This window comes from Amphibalanus amphitrite, unplaced genomic scaffold, assembly GCF_019059575.1.
Source record: "Amphibalanus amphitrite isolate SeventyFive unplaced genomic scaffold, NRLGWU_Aamphi_draft 001082F_arrow, whole genome shotgun sequence".
NCBI lineage: Eukaryota > Metazoa > Arthropoda > Thecostraca > Balanomorpha > Balanidae > Amphibalanus > Amphibalanus amphitrite.
The window spans coordinates 140,281-150,263 of NW_024882576.1; the positions used below are offsets into that span (position 1 = coordinate 140,281).

Here is a 9,983-nt window from a genome sequence, read left to right on the forward strand (position 1 = left end):
TTTCATACGTCATTGGCCCATCATTCATTGTAGCTGCTGCGCCAATGCTCGCCACGTTATTTTGCCTTATTTCCTGAGGCGATGCTGTTTGAGTTTTGTTTGTGTTTCACTGCACAGTGCACGTTCTGATATATTTAATAATGATGATGCGACTATCCTGCATAGAGTAAGAAGATGGATTTGCTTCTCAAATCATAGCAAATCAGCAATCAAGAGGCTTTCAGGTGAGGGCGGATGTTGCCAGGCCAGTTATACTGAAGCTAGGATGCATTTTTACCAGCAATACTTTGCCTTACCTTACCTTACCTTAGGTGTACACGGAATTTTGAGGCCTATATATATAGGCCTGTTGGACCGGATCTTTACTGTAAGTACTCGCTCTGTAGGTACTGGTTGGTATCAGTTGTCGAAGACGGAGGAAAAGCGGATCGCTTTCCAGTGGATGTCGATTCGGGATTTGAAGGCATTGAGAGAGGGGGCAGAGACGACGTGTAGAGGCAGACTGTTCCAACTGTTCACTGCTCTGACGCTCAGGAAGCTCCGTCTTGCTCTGGAGATGGCATGGGGCTTGTGTAGCTTGAAGGGGTGACCTCGAGTGGTTCTGGTCTCGGCGAGGCGGAGAAGCCCTTCTTGAACCTGCATGGCGCCGTGGAGGATCTGGTATATAACTATCATGTCGCCTCGAAGCCGGCGGTAAGTTAGCGACGGTAGGTCGAGCAGACGAAGTCTCTGAGAATAGGGTTTCAGACGTAACTCAGGTACTATCTTGGTTGCTCTGCGCTGAACCCTTTCCACTAGCCTTTGATCTCCTCTTGAGAAGGGTCCCCAGACACAGTTGCTGAACTCAAGGTGTGGCCGGATCAGAGACCTGAAGAGCACTGGCAGGGACTGTTTGTCGAGGTTTGCGAAAGACTTCTTGATGATACCAAGGATTCTGTTCGCCCTGGCGACAGCTGCTGCCGTCTGCTGGTGGAAGTCTAGCAGGCCATCGACAATGATTCCCAGGTCTCTCTCGCTCTCAGTGGTCTTCAGGGGTCTTCCCAACATCATGTACGTCGTGTTCGGGTTGCCCGGGCCTACGCGAAGGACATGGCATTTGTCAAGATTGAATGGGAGTTGCCACTGGCTCGACCAGTTTCCGAGTTTGTTCAAGTCCTCTTGCAGTGTATCGCTAGCCTGGGAAGAGTATACTGGATGGTACACTTTGCAGTCGTCAGCGAACAACTTGATACTGGAAGAGATGTGGTCTGGTATGTCGTTGATGTAGATAAGAAACAGAAGAGGTCCCAACACAGATCCTTGAGGTACTCCACTTGTTACTCTAGCTCGTGTGGACACTGCCCCTTCAACCCGGACCTGTTGAGTTCTATCAGTAAGAAAAGCTCTTATCCAGCCCAGGGGTTTCCCATCGATGCCGTGTTCCTGAAGTTTCAATAGAAGTCGGCCATGGGGCACAGAATCAAATGCTTTTCTGAAGTCCAGGTATACTGCATCCAATGGTTGCTTGTCTTCAATAATCTTGGTCCAGGCGTCCATTGTTTCCAGTAGCTGGGTGCTACAGGAGTGACTGGGGCGGAACCCATGTTGGTGTGGACTAAGCAGATTGTTCATGGCAAGATGGTCCATTAACTTGTCTCGCATGATTGCTTCCATGGTCTTGCAGATAATGGATGTTAGACTGATCGGTCTGTAGTTGCTTGCTGACTGTTTTGATCCTTTCTTGAAAATAGGTACTACCACAGCATGGCGCCATTCATCTGGGACACTAGAAGTCTGGAGGCAAGCATTGAACAGCTGGGACAGAGGAACAGCGATCTGTGGAGCCAGTTCCTTAAGCACCCTGGGATGCAGTCCATCAGGCCCCAGGGCTCCCGACACATTCAGCTTGAGCAGTTTCTGCATGGGCGGCGCCACCGGGGGGGACGGGGGGGACAGGTCCCCCGCTATCGAAAGTTAGGGGGGTACAGTACCCCCCTATCGGCGAGGCCCGTTCAATAGTTGATAATAATGCATTATAGAGCTATCCGTCGCATTTAATGCATCGTTGGTTAATCAAGGCAGGTTCTGAATAAAGATTGCTGTTGGGATGCATCGCAGGGGGTCCTGGCCATCTGCAAAAGGTGTGGAGCTGTGATGCCTGTACATAGTTATAAGGTGATCGGCAGGGCCTCGGGGATCGTGCCCCCTTTTTGGGGCGCCAGGCAGGGTTATTACTTATTACCTCCTCACCCCACTGCCAGACCCCATTGCCGATAAAACCAAGTTCACTGAAATTCCATAGATTTCCGTTACTATATGAAAATTTTCCATTCCTAATTAGTCAAATTCAAGCATGGCAGTTCTACCACAGGAACCATTTGAAATCTATGCCATTTAACCCCAGCACTTGTGGGGAGAAGTGTTCGGATAGATCACAGGCACCAGGCAGGACCAAAAAAGCACGCAGTAGCCCAAGACCTTATAATTGGATATAGCATCGGCTCCCTCTCGTCAAGGGGTTCGATAGCACTCGGTTTTTTTTTCTGCAAAACTAAGTTCGGTCGGCGGCCGAACGGCTGGGGGCCCCCCATCCCTCCCCTTCTTACGTCAGCGGCTGTGAAAATGCCATTACCAGCTGTTGAAACATGGCAGTTGCTTTTGCATGAGTGCACGAAAGGGTTTTAGGTCCGTGATACGTGAAAGGTTCTACATGAAAATTGAGATACACCAGCTTATCAAATTGTGCTCACTGTGGTGCGCTCGGTTTTACCTTGACTAGTCTTTGAATTCTGGGGTGAAACAGACCAGTCAAGAAACCTGTTCCATAAGGAGAGCCACTAATGCTAAAGAGATGTGGGATAAGGTTTCCAGAGACCTTCATTACCTACCTCCCAAAGGGGGTGCCCCGCCATTTGCCAATCCCTGCTGTAGTTGTTACGATTGGAGGGTGAATATGAGAACGATGCAGGTCGTGCCAGCTCGATCATGACGCACACAATGGTGCCGACATCACAGCTCTACTGCCATTTTTGACGAAGTTAATCAACAAGCACCGAAATCCTACCCTGGGGCATTTCACCTGCAGAGGTCGCCGGACCTGAGACCCTTTCACTCAATTTTTTCAACGGTGCATGCGCTCGTTTTTCCCGCGAAGCTCTTGGCAAGTAAAATCCATCAGAAAGTGTGATCAAATAACGGCTGGTGACCTTCCATGACCTAGCATGTCCTTTTGAGTGACCACCGATGACATGACCACTGACGGCTAGCCATTAGCTGCACCCTGCCCGTTGCATATGGATCAGGTGGTGATGTCATGATTCTGAAATTATATTGCAGTTTTGGCGCACTTGTCAGAGCAGAAGACATTCCCACTTTTCCTCCATGACTATATGATGGTGAAGCCCTGAAGCTGACCAGACATAAGATCGAAAATTTGAAAGTACGAAACGTAAGAATAGCTGGCACTGCTACTCATACCTAAGCAGTTCGCAGCTTGTAGGAAACCAGAGGGCTGTTCACGGGCCCTGTGTGCGGTCGGACCGCACACAGCCTCCAAGCTCCGCCCACTGCGTCCCTACGTCAGCCTTCCGTCACCGCACACAGCGACCGCTGTGGCCGGTCGGGACTGGCCACAGCGAACCGTCCACCGCACGCAGCCGTGACGTCAGAGCCGCCTACCCATCCCCTACCCCCACGCCTGCTGGACGCTCCGCACACACCGCACGCAGCAGTGTGCGGTGCCCGTGAACACCCCTCAGCTTTGAGTTGGCAAGACTGCAAATTTTGATTTAGAGGCAAGGATGCTTGAAAAGGTGATCGATCTTAGGTGTCCTAGGATAAGTTTGGAAACGGGATGCACCATTCGATGTGTTTTGGGCCTTGCCAAGTTTCGCGGCGTTACGTGCCTCGTTTTTTTTTTTTTGCATACACGATCAGTATCTACTTTTGGGATTTTCAATTTTCGGTCCCCGTCCCCCCCTATCGAAAACCCGTGGCGCCGCCCCTGAGTTTCTGATAGACTTCTTCTGAAGTTATAGCTGCCTCACATAGTCTGTCACCAAGAAAAGGCTGGCTTCGGGGTACTGGCATGGTGGTCTGATCCTCTGTCGCGAAGACGCTGGAGAAGAACTTGTTGAGCAGATCTGCTTTGTCGCTGGGAGAGCTTTTGGGTTGCCCTAGCTCATTTTCGATAACATCAATCCCAGGTTTGGTCTTGAGGCGGGTGTTCGCATATTTCCAAAAAGCCTTAGGGTTGGTTTTGATGTCTTTTGTGATCTGGGCTTCAAAATCTCTTCTTAGCTTCCTTGTCATCTTCCTCAGCCTATTACGGCATACAATGAACTTGTTGAGATCACTGGTGTTTAGAGTCCTTGCATAGGTAGCCCATAAGTTCCTTTTCTTTTTGCGCAAGCAAAGGGCTTCTCTGTTCATGTATAAGTTCTTTGACTTTCCACATCTTGTCTTGGGCACATGTTGGTCAACTAGATCTGATATAGTCTTCTTGAAGAAAGTGTACGCGCACTGCGGATTCGCATCTTGGATTTGGCCCCAGTCAACTTTGGCTGCTTCAACTCGTAGAAGGTTGAAGTCTGCCTTGTGGAGTGCAGGTTTCTTGGTAAGTTGGGCTGAGGTTGGGGCAGTGTAGCAGTGGACTGTGAACCTGAGTAGGAGGTGGTCGCTCTTGCTGAGACCAGGCAGGTATTCAATGTTGGACACCATTCCCTCCTCAGTTGTGAAAACCAGATCCAAAAGACTCGGCTCGCATCCAGCTCTGTATCGTGTTGGCCTTGAGATGTGTTGGACTAAAAACAGATCAGCTAACTTGGTCATAAACAGGTGAGTTGGATGGTCATCTGGGGCAGGGCTAGACAAAGTGTCCCAGTTCAAGCGAGGGTAGTTGAAGTCACCGGCCAGCAGCATATGCGATGAGGAACTGTAGTTGTCATCACTTTGACTTCAACTTGGTTTATTTCAACTGACATGCACCATATTTATAATTTTTTGTTGATGTGAAATGTTTTTCTTTTATCATGCTCATAAAAATCAAAAAATGCTCATTTTTCTTTTATCACGTGCTGCTTGCCTGGGTGAAATTCAGCTCAGAAAAAAAACTCAATTTAGCCAGACACTGCGAGTAGATAAATCACATCAGGTCACTGTTGTGGCGGGAACTAATTTAGTGAACTAATTTTTCACTTTTTTTGCTCTTAGTCTTGTTCGTCTTATGCTGATATACTTCTTACCCGTGTTGTGTTTTTTTTTTCATTTCCTTTGTTGTCTTTTCTGCTGTTAAGTAGTAAAGTTATAAATGGTGTACCTGTAACTAGCTTTTGGTCATTCAATATCTTTTTCAGTATTCCCAAGCTGTTTTTAAGTCTGGCAGTTTGAGGTCTGTCAATATTTTGTTGTGAATGCTACCTTTGTAGTTTGGTAATAAAGCTTTAGTAAGCTGTGAATTGTGATCAATAGGTAAATACTTTGAAGCTGCATTCCATTCAACTAATGCCTTTGTAGGCTGTACCTAGCCTGTACTGTCACTGATCAGTGAATCTAGAGAATCTGGAGGTTTGGTGAGGTCAATGACCATCACCAGTTTTAGTTCCTGTTTCCTTTTGCATAAGAAATATATTCAAACTGTCACAAACTTGTACATTTTGTTGTCCTTTTTCTTCCTGCACTGTAGTGAATAAAAAATTGGAACTTGATTTTGTTTTAGAGTGCATTATTTCTAAAGCCAGCTGAAGCTGCATGCCAAGATATGTTGCCTGTCCATCCAGTGAGAAACAGAAAGCACTAGCTCCATGGCAGTGAGGGTCTGCAAGTCAGCAAGCCTCCAGCTGAAGACCCTGCATCCTTTCAGACGGTGGCACCATGCTGGACGAAGCCTCCTTCCTGGCACTGCAGGAGTGCGCGCTCCGATCGCGCTGGGACGAGCTCTGTGACGTGTTCCTGACACCGGAGCCGTCGGCGGCGCGGCGCATCGGCTTCCCGCGCTTTCTGCTGTCATGGCTACGCCCGGACGGTCCGTGGCCGGCCGGCGGCGGCGTCGTGCCGGTGGCCTGCTCGGCGCGCTACCTGAGCGCCGCCCAGCGGGTGCTGCGCGCCGCCGCCGACGACGCCGACCGGCTGGTGGTGGAGACCAGCGAGCGGCGCGCCGGCCGCTTCTCGCTGCGTCTGACCGAGGCGGGCATGGAGGCAGCCGTGGCAGCCTGTCTGCGCGCGCCGCCGCCGCTGCCGCCCTGTGCCGTGGTGTTCGCCGCCGGCCGGCGCGCGCTGCCGCTGCCTCCTCTGGCGCTGCTCTCGTTCTCGAGTCTGCCGCCGCCACAGCGGCTGTCGGACGGCGCGCTGCTGCTGCCCGCCGCGCCGCCAGAGGCCGTGCAGCGACTGGTGGCGCTCCTGCAGCGGCCCGCCGGCGGAGCGCGGCTGAACGCGACCCAGGCGGCGCCGCTGGTGGAGCTGTGCCGACGGCTCGGCGCCGGACGACTCGCCGCCCTGCTGCTGGCGGTGGAGGTACCCCTCACACCGGGCGCCGGGAGCGACTCGGTCCTGCCCCCGCCAGTGTTGTCGCCACTGCCGCCCGATCGGAGGCCGGCGCCATACAGCGAAACTGTACGGTGCCGGCGCGGCTGCGGGCTACCAGCCGAGGCTCTGCTTCTGCTACGGGCCGGTGTGGGTACCAGCGTGACCCTGTTGCCCGCCGGCGGAGTGCCGGTCAGCGCGCACAAGCTGGCACTCTGTATGTACTCGCCACTGGTCAGACGGACGTTCGAGACTCTAGCGGCCGCCGCTCTGGATCCGGGGGAAGTAGATGCTGGTGACGGTGCTGCCACGGCGGCCGACTGCGCGGACGATGCGTCGGTACGATCCCGGTCGCTCAGCGGGGATTCTGCGTCCGTGCGTCTCCCGGCTAGTCTCGCCAGTCCCGACCGGCTCGTGCTGCCGACGCTGAGCGCTGAGGATCTCCATGGTGTGTTGGACTACATTTACGGCGGGGAGACGCCGGCGGCTCCCTCTGCTGAGCAGTTCAGACGGCGGCTGTCCGCCTGGATCGACTTCAAGCTGCTCCCGATGGAAAAAACGGACGCAGACGGGTTGGGCGCGACCGAGACGCCGGCGCCGAAACCGAGGCGCGCTGGCCGACGGAGGACGATGACCGAGACTCAGTCGCCGACGGAGAGCTACGCACAGACACGGCTGCGGAAACGGCGTAATACGACGCCGGCCGAGTCGCCTCGGCCGCCGCCGCAGCCGCCGCTGCCTGCGGAGGTCGTCAGTGAGGTCTCGCCGGCAGGTCCAGAGGTTGTGGAGCACCCTCGCGAGCCGCCAGTGGACGCTGAGCTGATTGTGTATGTAAATCCAGGGAGCTTCCGCTCAGCGGTCACCGCTGATTCACCGGCCGTGGCGCTCGCGGTGGACCGGCCGATGGAGGGGAGGGAGCGCTCAGCGTCGGGAGCGCCACGTCTGGCGCCGCCGACTGATTCGAGTGTGTCTGATCGTGTAAATCAGCTCGACTCCAGCACTGAGGACCTGATGACTGGACTGGCTACCATCGCTCCCCTGGACGCCGACCTGACGATCACAGCCGTTCCTACGAGCCGACGTCCTCCGCTGCCGGTGCCCCCTCCGCCGCCGTTGGCAAGAGAGGACCCGGACGACCCCGACTACAAACCAGGCGTAAAGTCACCGATGGCGCTGCAGCGACCCCGGCGGCGCGGTCGGCCCCGGCGCTCGCTCGCTGCGGAGCTCGATGCGACACCTAGCCCCGTGGAGAAGACTGTCCCTACCGCAGTAGATAAATCCGCGCAGTCTGGGACTACCAGTGGCCTTCATGACTGCGAGCATTGTGGTAAAAGGCTGTGTAATGCCACTGCTCTAGCGGACCACGTGCGCACGCATACCGGCGAAAAGCCGTTTGTTTGTGAGGCGTGCGGTAAAGCGTTCTCCTCGCTGCCAGGTCTGCGTCACCACGAGCGGACGCACGGAGACTCGGAGAAAGACTGTGTGTGTGACGTCTGCGGCAAACTCTTTACCCGTCACGGCCTGTGGTCTCATCTCAAAACGCACAGCAAGCCGTTCCTGTGTGTCGTGTGCGGGCAGAGCTTCTCATCCAAACAGCACCTGAAGAACCACCAGGTGTCTCAGCACGAGCCGACGGCCGCCGAGCACGTGTGTCACGAGTGCGGCCGCGCGTTCACTCAGAGGGTGCACCTGGTGTCACATATGCGGCTGCACAACAGTGACCGACGCAAGTTCTGTGAGATTTGCCAGCGGACCTGGCCATCGGCGGCTTCCCTGCGCGACCATCAGGCGCTCAAACACGGTGACACCGGGACTATCAAGTGTGACCAGTGCGACAAGACGTTCCGCAAGCTGAGCTCCCTGCGCTACCACCGGCGGGTCCACACGGGGGAGCGGCCCTTTAAGTGCTCGTTCTGTGATAAGACCTTTAACCGGCCGGATAACCTACAGCTTCACATGCGCCGACACACGGGAGAGCGACCCCTGCACTGCTCACACTGCAGCAAGTCGTTCATCTCGAAAACGGCGCTCAACAAACACATGTCTATCTACCACCGGAAGGAAAGTGAAGACACGCCGTCGTCGGACCCTCAGGAGAAGCAGCAGCCGACTGCCGACGCTGCTGCCGAACAGACGGGAGCTCCTGCTCCTAAAGCGGTGTCGGCGCGGGGCCGGCGGCGGGTGGCGGTCCGACCGGTGTCTGCCGCTCCCGCCGCCGTCCCGTCCCAACCTCATCCCCCGCCACAGGAGCCGCCGCAGCACCAGCAGGCCGTCCAGGTGGAGACGCTGTCCGTGGACCTGCCGGTGTGTCTGCTGGAGGAGACGGCCACCGGCGAGCAGACCTTCACCGTGGACCTGCAGTCCAGCGAGCCGCAGTTCGTGTCGTACCTGACGTAGTGATGAGCCGTACCTGACGGGATAGTCTCGTACATCATACCATGTTCATATAGCAGCATGCCACTTATCGCATTACCGACCTAGCACCAAGACGAGGGATCGTAACAGCATATCCAGTGTAGCGCAGTACTGTGCCTCAGCCTGCATGACTGACGTATCCTATTCCTACTTCAACCCGACGTAACCCGACGCAGTAGTAAAGCAATCTTGGACGTAACAACCTATTCTGGTTCCCAACTCGCCTGATCTGCCCTGCGAACTTGCTAGATTAGTTTGTTTTCCATGACAGCCTTGGCTCGTAATGTGCAGCTGTGAAGCGGTGTTGTGAGTGTGAGTTACTCGACAGGCTGTGGTCACGTCTGATGTGGCCGGCGGCGGGCGGGTGTGTCCGCTCTTATCGCCGAGTATCCGCGGCTGTGTGCGTTGCGGAGCGCCGCTGGAGGCAGTGCGTCCTGTGGTGATGATATCAGTCGCTGATTGCGGCGGAGGGACACCGCAAACCGCTGCGCGCGCTGCGTCTAGTTGGATCTGAGCGCGGTGACTGCGAGCGTGCACTTGTCGGATGGAAATGTGAGTGCCCGTTCACTCTCGTCTTTCCGATGCTTGCCTTAAAGTGTTTGTTTCATGTAGCGATGCTTGAGATGCTCAAAATTGGCTGAAGGGCACGTTTACTTTCATCTGCTAGCTTTCTGTTCATTACATTTGCCTTGTGTCGTGTCGTTTTTTACATCATTTACCTACATGATTCACTCTTGTCGCTGTTGGCGCGTTGCTTGCTTTGACTTATGTATTAATTTCGTCCCAACCGTTGTTCTGAAAGTCTTGTTGCGTGCTTCCTTCATGTCAACTGGTCTTTAAGATCTGTTTTTGACACGCTATTATGGAACGTTTTCAATGCAATACAAACATTGATGTGCAAAGCTTTATTTGATAAAACTGCTCTTAGAATACCGCGGTAGAATTTTAACAACGAACAGTTGAACAATGTTTATCAGGGGCGGAAGTGAAGACATTTTTATCCAGGCCCAAGTCATACTCACTATTGCAACTGGTTATGGTTTTACACACTACACCTGCTGTCACAACCA

At 54.0% G+C, this 9,983-nt stretch overlaps 1 protein-coding gene across 1 annotated transcript; it reads left to right on the plus strand.

Moving 5' to 3' along the window:
- The first annotated feature begins 80 nt into the window (after nt 1–80).
- LOC122369887 (zinc finger protein 574-like) lies at nt 81–9,811 on the plus strand. Its single transcript, XM_043344995.1, has 2 exons — nt 81–224; nt 5,840–9,811. Exon 2 carries the CDS (start codon nt 5,851–5,853, stop codon nt 8,893–8,895), a length of 3,045 nt encoding a protein of 1,014 aa, XP_043200930.1. The 5' UTR covers nt 81–224; nt 5,840–5,850; the 3' UTR covers nt 8,896–9,811.
- Nucleotides 9,812–9,983: the final 172 nt, after the last annotated feature.